Source organism: Echiichthys vipera, assembly GCF_963691815.1.
Source record: "Echiichthys vipera genome assembly, chromosome: 22".
In the NCBI taxonomy this organism is placed as follows: domain Eukaryota; kingdom Metazoa; phylum Chordata; class Actinopteri; order Perciformes; family Trachinidae; genus Echiichthys; species Echiichthys vipera.
In genome coordinates this window covers 7,218,764-7,236,643 of record NC_139847.1, presented here as the reverse complement: position 1 = coordinate 7,236,643, position 17,880 = coordinate 7,218,764, and the positions used below count along the sequence as shown (strand labels likewise).

At 38.6% G+C, this 17,880-nt stretch overlaps 1 protein-coding gene across 4 annotated transcripts; it reads right to left on the bottom strand.

Annotated features, from left to right (window-relative positions):
• Nucleotides 1–330: 330 nt before the first annotated feature.
• On the bottom strand, nt 331–15,221 carry pik3c3 (phosphatidylinositol 3-kinase, catalytic subunit type 3). Of its 4 annotated transcripts, none has more exons than XM_083937176.1 (27): nt 15,071–15,221; nt 14,879–14,911; nt 13,322–13,510; nt 12,472–12,615; nt 11,423–11,552; nt 11,243–11,269; nt 10,201–10,287; nt 9,466–9,561; nt 9,278–9,349; nt 8,788–8,892; nt 8,490–8,582; nt 7,803–7,988; nt 7,478–7,608; nt 7,007–7,088; nt 6,543–6,610; nt 6,343–6,448; nt 6,140–6,256; nt 5,755–5,886; nt 5,502–5,630; nt 4,175–4,244; nt 3,369–3,433; nt 3,207–3,291; nt 3,041–3,115; nt 2,785–2,953; nt 1,747–1,837; nt 1,497–1,622; nt 331–605 (listed from the first exon to the last, which is right to left on the bottom strand). In XM_083937176.1, the coding sequence occupies exons 3-27, from the start codon at nt 13,450–13,452 to the stop codon at nt 591–593; spliced, it is 2,532 nt and encodes an 843-aa protein (XP_083793302.1). In that variant the 5' UTR covers nt 13,453–13,510; nt 14,879–14,911; nt 15,071–15,221; the 3' UTR covers nt 331–590. The 4 variants fall into 4 exon arrangements, with proteins under 4 accessions (XP_083793302.1, XP_083793303.1, XP_083793300.1 ...); XM_083937177.1 differs by having other exon boundaries at nt 15,108–15,212; XM_083937174.1 differs by having other exon boundaries at nt 14,879–15,221.
• Nucleotides 15,222–17,880: the final 2,659 nt, after the last annotated feature.

The window sequence follows — 17,880 nt, the reverse complement described above, 5'->3', positions numbered from 1 at the left end:
TGTGTGTGTGTAACATGTATAATAATAAGAGTGAAAAAATTGAATTTCCCTGTGTGGGATAAAGTAATTCTTCTTCATAAATGGACTTTTCTTTCACGTCTCTGGCAGGAAATGTTTAGTCACTCGCTCGGTGACTCACCGACCCTCTGGGGCCTTGCCTTGTTTCTACCCCCAGCATCGACCATCCACAGATGGTCAGCAATGCTCAATTAAGAAACATGTTGCACGCCATAAACGCTGCATAGCATCACGTTTTAGGGCTAAAATGGTGAAACATAACAAAAAAGGCTGCTACATTCACTTGTATCAACAGTCTTTTATTTGGCCATACAATTCATTCACTCCTTTAATAATTAATATACATTATATATACATAAGCAAACAAAGACGTCCGTGTCCCTGTTGAACCATCTTGCAGTAATGGTTGGCAGTGCATTCTTGGCCTTTTTAACAGTGTCATTGGGTTTCTTTCTTTAATCCTCTCACACACACGCGCGTGCAGCAGCATCTGTCAGGTCAGAGCCGTACCATCATGTGTTCATGCTGCAAACGTTTGATCCAGTTCAGCCTCGTCTCAGCAGTCCCTCTGCTCATCTGCGCCAGTACTGCACAGAGACGGGAACAAAGGTTCTTAGACTCAACAGAACGGAGAAATCAACATGCTGCACATCTAAGTCTGTTTATTTCAAAGCAAACAGTGAGCTCCTACAAAACTAACTCAACCCACTTCACTAACTTGAGTCAAGAAACAAGTTACAGCCGTGTGCATCACTTTTTAGTGTCCCCTGGAAACAGCTGTTCTGCTGTCGTCTGCCCTACTGGCTCCAGATTTTCGTATCTCTATTTACACCATTTTTTCTTAACTATCAAATGGTTGAAGATGTTTCTTATTATGTCTTTATTTCCAGTATTTGCTCTTGTTTTCTCAGGTTGCAGTGCACTGAACTCTCAGGGGACACCAGAGCAACGATTTAATTCAATTTTATTAATGTTTATATATTTTATTTATAGTACCAAATCATAACAAGTCTATTCTTATCTCTTTACATACAGAGTAGGTCTAGAGACCACACACTACGACTCATTTATGGATTATTTATGGTTTACAGAGACCATAAATAACAATTCCTCCATGAGCAAATGGAGGAATTGTTATTTATGGTCTAACAATTCCTCCATTTGCTCCTTGTCCAAATCTGAACTCAAGATTTTATCAGATTTTGTCATTTTAAGTATTTTTAGAGGACTTAAAAAGTAAATCAAAGCCAGATTTCACAAAAAATTGGAGGAAAAGAAAATGTTGCTGTGTTTTGTGTATCAGATTATTTTTTTGTTCTAATCTCATTGATCTAATTTGTTGATTTATTGCATGTTGAACGAGCAGCAGTGAAAAAAGTGCATCATTCATAGCGAATGGTCTACATTATTTAGCTATGCCAGTGTGGTCTTCACGCTTTTTTAATGTATGATGTGTGTTTGTGTTTGAGTGCACGTACCTGAGCAAACTTGTGTATCTGCTCGACCACAGCAGCAAACAGAGCGCCCACGCTCTCATCAATCAGACTCTGCATGTAATGGACGGCCTCCTCGTCCGACAGGTCCAATCTGAACTTGTCCTGCACCTGGAGGCGAAGTGATGGGGGTCCATGTTAAACATAGAGCCAGTGGAATGACTTGGTTGGTTACATGTGAAGTGCCCTGATGAATTAAATCCCTTTAAATCTCGAGTGACATTTAAACTCTTACCTTCTTAACCGTCTTGTCCGGCTCCAGGGCGATGTCAGGAATATTGGCATCCACCATGAGAGAGAACAGATTCAGGATCAGGTTGGAGTATCTGAAGAGAGGGAAGGAAGAAGGAGATTTGTTTGATGTGTGGTATCGTAGTTTTAATCGTATTGTATCTTCCTCATCAAGATGAAACGAGGCCTTTATTTGGAGTTGGAGAGTAGTGACAGGAATAACGGCTCTTTGGCTTATTTTAATGCTCTGCTTACAAACTTTGGTATCACTGACAACATAAAAAGTAAGAAATCAACTGAATGTTTTGGAAAATGATCACAAATAATGCAAAATAGACACGATTTTCAGCTGAGGCTAAAACATGATTACTTTGCACAGCAGCCAAATTCTCATGATCACACAAGATTAAGTGAGAATCACGTCGTCACGCAAAAAGCCATCTGGTCAGGCTCCAGGTAACGCGTTTGTGCTTTGGCTAGAAGTCATCCAGCCAGTCAGCGTCCTGTGAGGAGCTACTGTGATGATGACACGACAGGCTGCCACACATTTTCTTTATTGAGAGAAGGGAACAACACTGTAGGTGTTTTTCTCTCCTCTCCTGTTCGACTTCAGTGAGAGATTGATAGACAGACGAACGGTCCAATCACCTGCCAGGTATTATTTGAAAGTGCCGGTTTCCGATGAAGCCTTTTCAGATGGTTCTGTGTTTCAAACCATCTGAAGTAGGTTCAAAGCAGGACTCAGCACAATTTATTCCTAATCTCATCTCAGATGAATTCAATCTCGATGAGCAATATTTTTACTCTGTGCCTTAGTGTGAATTTAAAATATTTAAGAAAAATTGTATATATTGTTCCTGTTTTCTTTATTTCCCTGTGTTTATGTTGTTCATATTTTTTTTTATAGTTTCTACAATTGAATGTTTCTTATTGATGCTTCCTCTACTGTATGTGTGCTATCCGCTTCGCTGAAATTTCCCCTTTGTGGGACTAATAACGGAATATCTCATATCTTTTGTGTTTGTGTCTCCGGACTCTTCACCTCCTGAGGTGCAGGAAGGCGGTGTAGCACTGCTTCCTGAACTCCTGGTACTGCTCGCTCTGCATGCCCCCCATCCCTTCCACCATCTCTTTGCTCAGCTTCATGGGCGGAGGCAGCGGTTTGGGGTCTCGACCCAGGATGTAGCCAAAGTCGATGTGGAAGAGTTTCCCTGGATGAGGAGAGGAGATAATAATGTAACTGCTCCATGAACCAGGATGTTAATAAACCAACATCTGAAGGAACATGTTCGCCTCACCGGTCTTTGTCAGTAACAGATTGTCCAGGTGTCTGTCTCCTACTCCTAGGATGTATGTGATGACACAGTAACCAGCTGGAAGGACGCAGTGAGAGAGACGGATTAGACTGTGCTCTGCAGGTGGAGCAGACCAACAGATGAAACATGGCTGTTCAAACGGACTCACCGCAGCTCTTGACGTAGGTGTCCATCACCTCTGAGCTGATGCCGTAGGGTCCTTTTTCGCTCGGTGCATGCTTCCTGAAGAAGCTCTGTTGAAACAAATTGTGTGAATAAAAAGGAGAGTTTACGTTGTTCGTCTGATTATCCTGATTGTTTCTCCTCTCACCTGGATGTTGCCTTCAGTAGCCAGGACTTCAGCAACAGGAACAGACTGAACAAACTGCATAAAACCTGCAACGAGAATGATTATTTTTGCGTTAGGTTGGAAGATACAACAGTAGTGAAAGACATTTTACATACGTTTAAAAAACATGTGGGTTTTTTTTCTGTCAGTAACTAAATGTGCTGCTGCTGCTGCTGCTGCTGCTGCTGCTGCTGCTGCTGCTGCTGCTGCTGCTGCTGCTGCTCAGCGTTCCCACTCTTTGTAAGAAATAATTTTCCAAGACATTTCCAGGATTTTTTCACGGAAATAAAGAACAACACTTGCTCACAAAAGGTCTGGACACATTCAACCTGTTCAAAGCTCTGGAAAATATAGACTCCGCTCTGCAGACTGAATGACACGGCAGACAAAATGAAAAAGGAGCGTCCAGCTTTGAGTCGGGGAAAGCCGCTTTGTGTCGTACTGTGCAGTTTATCCCACCAACTAGTCAAGTTTCACACAAAATAAGCACCTTGGTGGGAAGTCTGAGTGAGAGGCTTAAATACAATTAAGATTTTCCAGCACAACATATTTCCAGGATATTTGGTCATTTAAATACATTTACAGATGTTTCCATGGCTGAAAATTGAGTCCTCCAGGTATTCAAGGTTTTCTGGGGCACATGGTAATTTATAAATATATATATAAAATATAATTTTATTAGTATTTATATATTTATTAACAATTATGTATTATTTACCACATAAAGTCTGCATTCATTAAGTTTTAAAGGAGCACATTTTCTTCCAAACAGAGTGACGACTCCTTACCGTGTTTGGTGCTGGTGGCCAACACTTTGTAAGGCGTCAACTTCAGGTCCAAGTTCTCTTTCCTCAAGAGCTTTAAGAACAAAAAATAACACAAACCTTTTATTAAAAAAACTTTGACGCATACAAATCTAAACTAAACCGGAAATTGATTACCCAGAGCTACTCCTGTTTACAGTCACTCAATGGCTTTTCCACTCTTTATGTTAAATCCAAGTGGGAAACAGAAGCAAAAATAACCATTTCAGAAGATGAGTGACTAAACATTTGTAAAACTTAAATGAGCACTTCCAGTTCTGGTCATTGGGGGGAATTTTTGTGGAAGAACATAATTAGATTTTTTATTACCCCTAAAATTAAACAACACCAGAAAGGTCACACGAGTTATAGAAGGTCCTGGAGAGAGTGTGGAAATGCTCAGGCGAATCACTTCCATGTCTTCTGTCACTGTCCGGTTATAAAACCTTACCGACGAGATGTAGTGCAGAAATGTAAGTCAGTACTAGGCTTTGAGATTGAACACGATTTTTGCACAATTTATCTTGGTAATATCTCCCCTACAATTAATGTCACTGATAAATATTTGATTAAAATAATGTTGGTCACCAGTAAAAAAGCAATTACAAGAAGATGGCTATAAAAAGAGTCCCCATTGAAGGAGGAGTGGACTGCATCTGTGAAAGAAATACAGTATACGACATGGAAAACTGACTTTCTCCTGGAACTTGTGCACGGACAAATTCACTTCATACTGGAGGAAATGGTCAGCTCATCTGGAATAAGTGGCCACTCATCTCAACAGGACACTGTTAACATTTACTAATATGATTGACTCTGTTTTGTTTTTGTAGTGAAGTGTTTCCGCCCTGTTCTGATATGAAGGAAAGACCGTGGGCGGACAGAACAAAAAGGACTGAAATGTCTGTAAATCCTGAACGCAGCACTATCTCATAAAATTTATTACGTCATTACGATCGATCCTCCCCTAGTGCGTGTTATTTTCTCCATCTGTGCCCCCCTTCCTCTTTTATTTATTTATTTTTGTTCTTTTATGTTCTCTCTCTTTTTTTCCATATATACTGTAAAACCCTTGACTTCATAAAAATAAAGTTTTATCTATATTATAAAGAAATAAACAACTACATCTTCTTACATTATAAAAAAGAGCGACAGGAAGCAACAACTGTATTTTCTGTCGTCATTTTGAAGCAAATCTCAGGTCCAAAGATGATCAAAAACATCATCATGAACTTTTCTTTCAAAGAGATCAGTGACTATAAGTGCATGGTAGTCAAATTACATGAAAACATATTAATTTGAGTATTATTACTTTGTCCATGAGTGAGATGATCTGAAGGATGAGCTGGTCCTGTCTCAGGTCGTCTCCATGTTTGAAGATAACTGGGTACATGGCTCCGTCCTCAGCCTTGAAGATCAACTTGGCCGGCATCAGAGCGCTCTAAAACACGCACAAAGAGGGAAAAGACGTGTGAACGAAGTGTCGCACAGCTACTGGTTTTGGCCAAAACAAAGCAGAGCAAAGTGAAGATGAGAAGGAGATTCGCGCGTGACTCTTTCAGTACCTTGAACAGTGTGGCGGTCTCGGGGACGATGCCTCTGATCCTGATCTGAGGCTCCAGAGGAAGAGGAATCGGCTCGATCTCTGAAAGATTCACCTTCTCGTTGTCGGCCAGCAGAGCCTGCAGCCGCTCCGTCTGCGGACACGTGGGGAGGGACGCCGCTGTTAACACAACTCAGCATGGATCAGTGTGTGTTCAGGTGCTGTTACAGTTAAAAGCTGCTGCCAGAATCAATAAATCTGCACCAAATAACCTATAATGAAACAGTGTTTAAGGAATATTTGCACATTGAAATATAGCAACACATGCATAATTTAAATAAGAAAACACATTAGAGTAAACATTGAATAAGTTTAAGTATTTGCACGTGCACATATTCTGTTGATACCTTCTTCTTGCGGTTTCCACTCTCCCTTTGCACAGCCTTCATCAGTTGCACCAGTCTGTCTACAAAGGTCTGCTGGGCGGCCAACAGCGACCTCATCACCCTCACGCTCTTATCACCCTGGAGGGAAGAGGAAGTGTGTGCGTTAAAACAGAGGAGACAAAAACCTTCTTTGTAAATGTACGTTTCATATGTTTTGTTCTGACCTTGAGCAGCGCCTGACTGAACCTCCTCATGACATTCAGGTACATCTCGTGGGTCTTGGGATCTCTCTGCTGAGTGTCCTGATCCTCACACTCCACAATCACATACCTTAAGGTAGACACAGGTTTTTGAAGACTGATGAATACAAAACCCAACGAGATGCTCAGTAATGATAAACTAAGCCGCTTTGAACTATACTCACCAATACAAATAGTTGGCAAGTGTGGAGTTCTTGCACGCACGAGAGATGAGAAATGTGCACAAGTCTTGCTGCAGAGAGATACAGACACAATGACACGTCAACGCCAGGTTAAAACTAATAAGACTGATTTCTTTAGCCCTGTGTCTTCTGTTGAATAGAATAAAATAAAACATGGTCATTGTACAGAATACAACTAAATTAGGAGCACCACTCCTGATCGGTGCAATAAAGGGGCCAATACATGTGGGGTCATTCAATACTTGTTGGAGTGAAATTGGCCCGAGGAACAGGAACACATTTGAATTGTTTAGCACAATTTGTGATTCTGACTCCACTCAGCTTCAACAACTGTTATTTGTCCACATGTCCTGCATATAGTAATGGATCTGAACATTATTCCTCAATAGGACAGTTTCTTATCCCGCTCTATTTTTTCTTTTCAGCAACATGTCTACGTTCCTTACCTCTAGATTCTCGCTGTCAGCTCCTTCCTTGCCTTTCTGCGAGGCAGTGGAAGGTCCAGATGTGCCAGACAGGATCTGGGAACTACAGAAAGAGAAACAATGAGGAGTCAGAGAACGAGACAATTAAAGATCTAAGTGCACTTTTACTTCAAACTGACGAGATGATGTGTTCAGTATCGACTTTTTGAGACTGTTCTCTGCCTCCAGATTCTGGCCCGAGCTCCACAGAGTCACGCCAGTAAAATCATAAAACCCTAAGAGTTCATTACGGCTTCTGAAAGGAAAATAATCAAATTCCGCAAAGCAGAAAATAGTTTCCCGAGCAGGCAGTAAAAAAACAAAACAAGAAGAAGAAAAATCACTGGAAGCACAACAGACGTTTCCTTGCTTCTGTCAAAGTTGCTAGTAGTGATGACTTATTTATGATCCGCAGCCAGAGTAGCTATTACAACTTCTCATCCAAGTACCGACCTGTCCAGTGCAGAGTCATCTGAAAGTCCCTGGCTGTCTCTCCGGCTGCCTGGCTCCAAGCCTCCCTGAATATCACTGAAGTTCTCGTATTTGAGCGCCTGGACCAGCTGGAGAAGATACATCAGCAGGTCCTAGAGAGAGAGGAGAAAGAACTTCATATTTTAGATTTAAAGCTCTGGTTAATCATTCAAATAACTAATTCATTTAAACAGCGCTACCTTCATAACTTTGTGATAAGTATACTTTGGAAAGCAAACTTTGGAATAGTTTTATCTCAGGAGATTTAAAGTTTTATAGACACAGACGGAGTCCTCATCACGCCTACCTCATCATCTGCCTGCTGCAGGCGGGCCACAGCGTAGCGTCTGACCGTGGGGTTGGTGAACTGGGAAGACAGCAGCTCCAGGGAGTCCTCCACGTCCATCGGCCTCCACTTCCCCAGCAGCTCCAGAGCCTGCTTGGCCTCCTGCGGCAGGTCCCAGTTCACACACTTGAGGAACTTTGTCAGCGCCTGCAGCGAGAGGAGGAGGAGGAGGAGGAGGAGGAGGAGGAAGAAGAATTGAACATGTGGGAGAGAAGAGGATCAAGATAGGAACCTGAGGAGACTTGGGTATGGTGGGGCAGAATATAAAGACGTTTTTACATTGACTCCTTAGTCCTTACTTTAACCTCCAATAACATAAAAACTAGCCTGGTACAAAAAGAGTGTAGTCACGGAGATATGACCTAAACATACAGTCTAGAATGTTTTTTGTACCAGGCCTTAAACAGGTTTAATTACGCTGTGAAAACGACCTGTTTAACATGGAGATCAATGAGAAACTTCTCTGTTGTAAAACCTGCCCCTAGTGGACACTCGAAGAACTGCAGTTGTTGTCACTTCCTTATTGGATCAACCAGGAAGTCGCTGTGGTTGGGGCTTGCTTAAGAATGACAGAATTCTCCAAATGTCTAGATAATTTCAAGTTTGCAGTGTGTGAGTGTGTGTAAGGGACTCGACTAACACACCCACCTTCTCCTGTGTGGTGAGGTAGTATCTGAACTTCCACACCAGGTCCTGCTCTTCAGAGCTCAGCTGCTTGGTTGGAGGGTAGCTCACGATGATCTGTCGGTGGGTTCAGTGAGTTACAATAGCAGACAGGGTAAAGACATACAAAGGCATACCCAACATACAGTATGAAGTGTTGACGTAAGCCTACTCCTCTGAAGTCTCAGCTCGTGAAAAATGCTACATAAATAAACACACTTATTTACTGTTGGACTGGATTACAAATGAACCCATAATAAAAACCAGACTGCTGGTTACTTACGTTAAGCTGGTCCCGTGTGGCAGCGTTGGGCTTCAGGTCGTGATCCGACGGTCCGCTGCGGAGGCTACGAGCCAGTTTGTGATGTTTGCTCTCAACCAGGTTCTCCTGAAAAAAGACCATCAATTGGAAATTACTGCATGTATAGGAGCGGTGTAAATCACAAGTTTCATCACGATACGACATCATATCGATTCTTTGACATCGATGTTTGCTGATATCACACGAAACAGTTTTGTCTGATTTGATTTAATCTAGTTCAGGAGCCTGTGGTCGATATGAGACGATATCATCTGAACATTTAACACAATCAGGGACATTTACAGTTTATTAACTCACAAAAAACACATTCTTTTAAATATAAAGAGGAAATAAAAAGTGGGAGTTTCTAAATAAAGGCTGTCCCCGATAAAGTAAATTCTTAGTCGAGTAAATCATGAGCTAATTTAATCGACAAATCTGCAAAATTGAGTTTTTCCACATTGGCTCTCACCATCCCCATCTGTGGGTCGGGAACTTTGACGATGTCACAGCTGGTCAGAACTGGTGAAGTGTCGTCTCCGTCCTTTGTTGTTGGGACAAGAGTGAAATACACCAATGAATGGGATCGTTTTCATTATTATTTATCAATATTACATGTTAAAAAGACACCCTGTTAAGTGCTTAGAAAAATGACTATACCTTTTCATAATAAACAATGCTGTGTTCCTTGTCATTTGTTTTAACGCGGGGAAACTCCACCATGAGGTACATGAAGTTCGAGCTGCGTTTCTCGCTCTGCAGAAACACACGTGAAGAAAACCTTAATGAAAGCGGTGCTCCGAGCTAAATGCTACCATGTTCACCATCTTAGTTTAGAGCGTACATTTAGGGCCCGCCCCCACGGAGACGCATTTTCCTGTAACGTATCGTTTTGGCCATATTTCTGCGGAAGTTACAGCGCCACAAACAGGCCTGGCATGTGTATTACAGCGTTTTTAGCCCATTTCCTGTGGACACATTTCTTGAGCTGAGGCCGTGTGGATGAAGAAAACAACCTTAACAGGTGGAGCGATGTCGGCATTGTCTAACAAAGTATGTGATTTCGCTGTCCAGACAACAACCCCACTCTGGGACCCGGTTTCAAACAATACCATTTTCAGACTCTGATAACGCCAGCTGCGTGTGGATGGTCGGCCAAAACGATACTAAAGTCATAGCAGTTACAGGAAAATGCGTCTCTGTGTGGACGGGCCCTTGGTTGTAGGTTAAAGTATTGGACCCATTAAAATTTTGATCTGATGGTGGCGCTTGATGAAAACTCGAGTGTATTAGACTTATTAGAGTTCATCCTGAGCATGAAGCATCAAACTGTTCAATAATCCATCCAATAGTTGGTCAAGACATTAGAAACACAGTCGAGCTAAACCAACTCACCTCGTTGATCATCTCAATCTCTCTGAAGGTCAGACGGTCCAGCCAGTCCACCTTCACCATGTGGCCCTGTCGATGGGCCTTTGTCAGCTGGACGGAGAGAGAAAGCGAGAAAGATGGGAGGAAGAAAAGAAAAAAAAGGGTTTATCGAAACACAGAAAAGAATCCAAAGGTCGAGGTTCTGTTGCAGCAGAGCTGGTCGCAGCGTGGTGGCTGATGTGCAAACAGCTCGACCAATCATGCACAAATCCAGTGGCAGCAGCCAATCCAGCATCTCCGGTCACACACTCAGCAGCCAATCCACTCATCAGTCAGTGTGGGTGTCGGGAATGTAAGCACACATTTGGCCATGAACAGGAAGCCCGAAACTCAGCTGGTTAAGATCAGTACTCACTCTTTAAAACAACACATGAACTGGTAGCAGCCTAGATGAAACTCTGGATAAGAGTAAAATCAACTGCACTCGGGATTAATAAGAAAATGTTGGGTTTCATTAATCTAATTGAGGAATTAAATCATTAAAAAAGTATTTAATCAGATAATGTTGAAATGAAATGAACTCCCTAAATATTCCGAAAAAAGCTGCAACGAGTTGGAAAACTTAACTTCCTTGTGTCCACATAAACAATACAAACATGCACACACACTTACACAAAACTCACTAATGTTGGCAACAGCAGGAAACTTAAAAACCAAAGTGTGTGATGCTTTCAGGAACGCAGCCGTACACCTTGACAGACAAGTGTTCACACCAAAATCTGGGTCCAAATGTACTTGAAAATGCACCGAGCACTGGGTTTATACAACATACGGGTTCCCCACACAGAACAATGCCCAGTTGTTCGGGGATGAAGGAAAGGATTTGCACGTTTAATTAACGACATGAACTTCCCCTGACACAGTCTGAACTGTTCTAATGTGGTAAACCTCATTTAAGAAGTGCAGGTGATTTGCAAATACATTTGGACCGGGGCCTTCTTCACACACACATACACACAAACACACATTCTGCATTGCCAACACTAACTTCTCCACTTGTACTCACATCACTCAGTACCTCCAGGTCAGGGCCCTGGAACAGATGATGGTTTGTTTCATGGTGGGTTTCTCTACTTCTCCAACGCACACACACACAATGTTACACTCCCCTCGACAGTGCACTCCCTTTCCTCCCCCGAGTCCTTAACCCCCATGCTCCCGTCCGCACACACATACAGTATTGTACCTTGGCGAGTCTGCCCATCTGGTCCTCCGTCAGGCTGCTGCTGGTGCGTCCTGGTGTGGTGGTGGGCTCCCCTCCATCCCCCTCTACACCCGGCCAAACCTTCAGGTCATGCATCCCTTGCCGGAACATACTAGAAGACGACAGGAGGAGGCGTTTTAAAATGATACGTTAGTGCTTTTTTGTTGTTATTTAAATCACATTTTGCATATACTATATTTCTGTATACGTATATTGTCTATTGCACATAGTGTTCTTCATCATTAGTATTTATTTCTTTTTACCTTGTGTTTCCAGTCAGTTTTTGGCAACAGGGGCAACGTGTCACTTATAGGAGTCTTCCTAGTCCTAATGTCTTGGGAATGTGGGCCCTGGTCTTTATTTATATACAGGGTTCGTTCACCTTTTCTGAGGTCAAATTCAAGCACTTTTCAAGCACTTTCAAGGTCTATTTTACACCTTACAGCTGTGGTAAATTACATATTTCTACGAATACGTATTGACAATTATGATTTCATTAAAATCATGTATTTATCAATGGTATTATTCCTGTTAAAATTATTAAAATTGTTTCGTGATACCAGACAGATAAGAAAATCTTTTTTGTTGTGAAAGAAATGCGGATCCAATTTCAAGCATTTTTAAGCACTTTATCCAAAATTCAAGCATTTTTCAAACCTTGATAACACAACATTAAAATTCAAACGTTTTCAAGGATTTCAAGCACCCGTACGAACCCTTACATACTTTTTTTTGTTCTATAGTTTCTCAGTGTTCATTTCTGGCATTGGTTAACAATATAATACATTGTATGTATAATGTATAACAATGTTAAATATTCTTTATTTAAGTTATTTGTTTAAGAAACAGCCTTCTGAGAACCTTTGCACAACCCACAAAGAAAATGTCACTTTCATCCAGCTGATAAAATCACTATATCTGCCACCATATCAGTAATCTCTGAGTTTTCCCCTCTAAAATCAGTCTCAAAAATCCCATATCGGTTGAGTCCTAATAACAAACCACAAGTACTAGTGCGAGGTCAGACTCACCCATATTTTCCAAACAGGGTGACAGTGGTTCCCCCGACGGGGACGGCTCTGCCGGGACCATAGATGTCCCACACTGTGAGAGCAACCTGGGCACTTTGGGGAAGGTCTGGGTACTTGACTGGCAGCCGCAGCCACTCGTTCCAGCTGCACAGGACAGAAAGAGAGAGAGAGAGAAAGAGGAAGAGAGAGAGGAAGAGGTAGAAGAGGAAGAGAGAGAGAGAGGAGGGAGGTAAAGGGCTGAGGAACTGAAATATAACTGCAGGAAAAAGGATTTGCAAGTATAGGAGAAAGCTTTGTGTCTATTCATTTTCTAGATTCATCGATTTATCGTTTGGTCCATAAAATGTCCAAAATGTTCATCCAAGTTTCTCAAAGTCAAAGATGATCTCTTACGATGTCTTGTTTTGTCCAAACCCCCCCCCCCCCCCAATATTCTGTTTAATATGATGTAAATCAGAAAAGCAGGATATGCCTAATTTTTAAAAGTTGAAAACAGCATTTTAAATTTTTTGGCAGACAGGAAATAAGGTGAGAGAGAAAAAGGGGGAGACACGCAGCAAAGGGCCGTAGGTCAGAGTTGAAGTTGAGTTGAAGTTGAGGCAGCTGCCTCTAGGACCTTCAGCCACTGTGCCACCGGCCGCCCTTTACACCATTTTTGCATGAAAAGCCACTTTACTGTTTAATCAATTCTCAAAAAAGTTGTCATTTTGTGCTAAAAATATTCTTATAAACATTACAAAGAAGTTTTTAATGTAATTTTGGGGCGTTTTCTGTTTTGTTTGATGGAACAAAGAGGCAAAAAAAGACTGAAAAGAAGAGAGAAAATACAAAAAAAAAGACGGATTCTTACTTCCAACGTGTGCTGAACGCCTTGTACGAGGTGCGGACGGGCAGGGCGAGAGGTTTTCCTTCAGCGAACACCTGACAGGTGACGTAGAGGTCGGAGCAGTTCTCCTGGTAGAGGCCGGAGAAGCGCAGCATCGGGTCCTCGAGCAGGGCTTTGTAGCTCTTCTGCTCTCGTTTCCCCTCTAAACTGCCTCTGGGAGAGGAGACAGGAGACAGAGGAGGACGTGAGGAAGGGCGGAAACAAACATGGTGTTTGCTGATGTTATCAAGAGCTCCTCGACTCTTCCTCTCACAGGAGTGTTTACATTTGTATGATTTTTCTTGGAGGGTTTGTAAAGTTTCTGGTGTTTCCACTTTTACAGACTGAGCTTTAAGTCAATTTATTTTTCCAAACTATTTTAATTCAAAGGAAACAGACTAGAGACTGTTATGACAGAAAAAAACTTTAAATAGTATTGTGTGTTTTGGGCTTTTTTCTTTGTTTGCGTAACACTGTAACAACAAAATATCAATATTTATCAACTTTCCCGAAGTTATGATCTATTTGTTCTTTTCTTTTTACTCTAAAAGTGAAAAAAAGTTAAGATTAGGGTAAAAAGTCTGCTTAGTCATTTAATTAAAATAAGCTAATAACAGTGTGTGTGTTTTTTTCATGTATTCCAGTTCTGTTTGTACAACTATGAATAGTATATGTTTTACAATCTGTTGTAACATTAACATTAAACACATCACATGATAGCTGTGACATTTACTTGACTGTTTAGTTTAAATTTAATAGATAAAGCAGTTTGTTATGACACAGTTTAAAGCTTTAAAGTCAGAAAAGACATAAGTCTTTAAACACACACGCACATACTAAACACGACTTAAGTCTTAATGAATAAAATTAATATATAAAAAAATATGAGAATAAATAAATAAATGCATGAATAAATATACAAACAAACACAGGAATAAATAAATATGAGAATAAATAAATGAATTAATACATATATAAACAAATACAGGAATAATAAATGCACATATTAATATAAAAACAAATACAGGAAGAAATTAATAAATGTACAAAAAATACAGGAAGAAATTAATAAATATGATAATAAATAAATGCATGGATAAATATAAAAACAAATATCGTTATAAATAAATAAATGTATACATAAATACAGGAGCTAATAAATAATTATGATAATAAATAAATAAATGCATGAATAAATATATACACAAATACAGGCATAAGTAAATAAATGCATGAATAAATAAATACTAGAATGCATAAATGCACGAATAAATGTATGAATAAATAAATAATGCACACAAAATATATATAAAATTAAATAAATGCTTTACATTTACTACATTGTCCTTCACCTAAATGTATTTATTTCTGTACTTCTGTGTTAATATGTTAATGAGGTAGAAGTCCCACACACACACACACACACACACACACACACACACACACACACACACACACACACAGCAGCAGCATCCTGTCAAGTCACAAGACAGATTAGTTGACCGTTTGAACCGAAAGGGTCACATTAAGTAGAAAACTTACATCTTAAGTTGAACGTTGATGTCCAGGTCACAGCTGTAAACATAATTGAATTTATCAGTGTCCATCTTCCGAGGGGAAAACACTCAAATGTAACCAAAGATGTAACGACTTCAACATGAAATCCCGCACGGTTATTCACGATATACGAGACTTTGCGAAGACAAGGCCTCGGCTCTGCACAACAACACTCACTTAAAGGTTTAAACTAGCGCTCACACGGTTAAGCTACCTTATCAGTCTGTACAAGAGTCTAAAAGATAGCTTTGAGCTCCTTTATTCACGGTAAAGACATTATTTTAGCTGCTGTCTCACCGGGCATGATTTGCTGTTTTTGATAGCTACACAACAACACAGCACCAACCGAAATCTACAGCCAGGGGAAAGTAGTCGATCATCGATACACCAGTGTTGGTAAAGCTACGCGGACAATCAGTGTATCGTGTGTCGATTTGTCGAGTCTGAGTTGATCAAGGAGGAAGTAGAATAGGGGCGGCGTTTACAGTTTACATGCTTATTAAAGAGACAGTACATATTATACTATATTATTATTATATTATTATTATTATTATTATTATTATTATTATATTACAGTTTACATGCTCATTAAAGAGACAGTACACATTATATATTATTATTATTATTATTATAATAATATTATTATTATATTACAGTTTACATGCTTATTAAAGAGACAGTACACATTATATTATATTATTATTATTATTATTATTATTATTATATTACAGTTTACATGCTTATTAAAGAGACAGTACACATTATATTATATTATTATTATTATAATAATATTATTATTATATTACAGTTTACATGCTTATTAAAGAGACAGTACACATTATATTATATTATTATTATTATAATAATATTATTATTATATTACAGTTTACATGCTTATTAAAGAGACAGTACACATTATATTATATTATTATTATTATTATTATTATATTATTATTATATTACAGTTTACATGCTTATTAAAGAGACGGTACACATAATATTATATTATTATTATTATTATTATATTATTATTATTATATTACAGTTTACATGCTTATTAAAGAGACAGTACACATAATATTATATTATTATTATTATTATTATTATTATATTATTATTATATTACAGTTTACATGCTTATTAAAGAGACAGTACACATTATATTATATTATTATTATTATAATAATATTATTATTATATTACAGTTTACATGCTTATTAAAGAGACAGTACACATTATATTATATTATTATTATTATTATATTATTATTATATTACAGTTTACATGCTTATTAAAGAGACAGTACACATTATATTATTATATTATAATATTATATTATTATTATTATTATATTATTATTAATATAATATTATTATTATTATATTACAGTTTACATGCTTATTAAAGAGACAGTACAATTATATTATATTATTATTAATATAATATTATTATTATTATATTACAGTTTACATGCTTATTAAAGAGACAGTACAAATTATATTATATTATATGATTATTATTATTATTATTATTATTATATTACAGTTTACATGCTTATTAAAGGGACAGTACATATTATATTATATTATATTATATTACATTATATTATTACTTATATATTTATTGCCACATATTCTGCTTAGCTGTCATCACAATGAAAACTGATTAAACTCCATCTGTTTGTGAAGACTGTGAGAAACTGTTGAAAGCCCTGGAAAAGAGAGTTTCTGATCATGATGTAGAGTTTTTGTAGTAATTTATGCTCTGTTGTAAAATGTTTTCTTTTCTTTTCTTTTTATGTTTAAAATTTAAATGAATCGATTAAAAACTACACCTCCCATTAATCTGTTTACTGTTTGGTATTTTGGTTGTAAAGTCTATTATATAAATATGTACGTAAAAGTTATTTACATTAAGGATAACAAAGAAAGACATTAATAAATTAGGATTGTATTAACTATAGAAGTTCCACTATTTAAAAAGTGAAACATTTATAAAGCCAGTCAATTTGTATTTATGACTTTATTTCTTCATTTTGTGAAGTGTTGCTAGAGCCTTAGCTGTAAATATGAATACATTATATATAGTATATATATTAAATATTGTTTGTAAAGCTTTAAAGAGGAGACATAAGGAATTTTGTTAATGATGTAGAGTTTATTTATGCTTTTTGTTTATTATAGGTCTGAATTGAATGGGATTTTCAGGGTTATTTATTTATTAATAGTTATTAATATGGCTACAAATAGCACACCCAACATAGATATATGTATGTTATTACAGATATAATACCTTTTAATCCACTTAAATTAAAAAAAAGTGAGTTTTAGTCAATGAAAGAAAGACATTAACGGGGCTCTTAGGCTGCGGTTTGTCCTGTGGAAGATATTTACTGACACAAACTGTCCTCTTATGAAACATTAAAGATACCACCCTGCTGAACTTTAAAAACACAAAGCTCTCAACAATTAAAACGCACTTGCTACCAATTAAACTCACACCCGTGAAGAACGGCAGGCGTGTGACAGGGAAAATCCTCATCTTTTGTTTTGACGAGGTCCTCCCTTTTCACCGACCCTCTCCGACTACTGTGGAGGAGCCGGAGGACGGCAGTTGTGAGGCCCCGGGGCCTCCGGTGAGAGGAGTTTTCCTATGATCTCGCACCTCAGACTGCAGACGGCAAACTGGAAGAAGATGAGCTAATGTTCTTTTGGCCCAGGCCACGATACTGCTTTGCGTTGTCAGGTCACGTTTTATATTTGATTAAAAGAAATGTATCATTATATTATTATAAGATATTTGCCTTATTTGTCAAGGATGAACTTGTGAAAGATTACACAGGACACAAGGATATCTATGTTACGTACACGAGCAGGTGGAGTTTAAGTCATGATCTCCTGTGATAAAAGGGTTGGGATACAAATACTGGCTTTAATATATGGTATCAAAGTGCTAAATCATAACTATATATATATATATCACCTTAG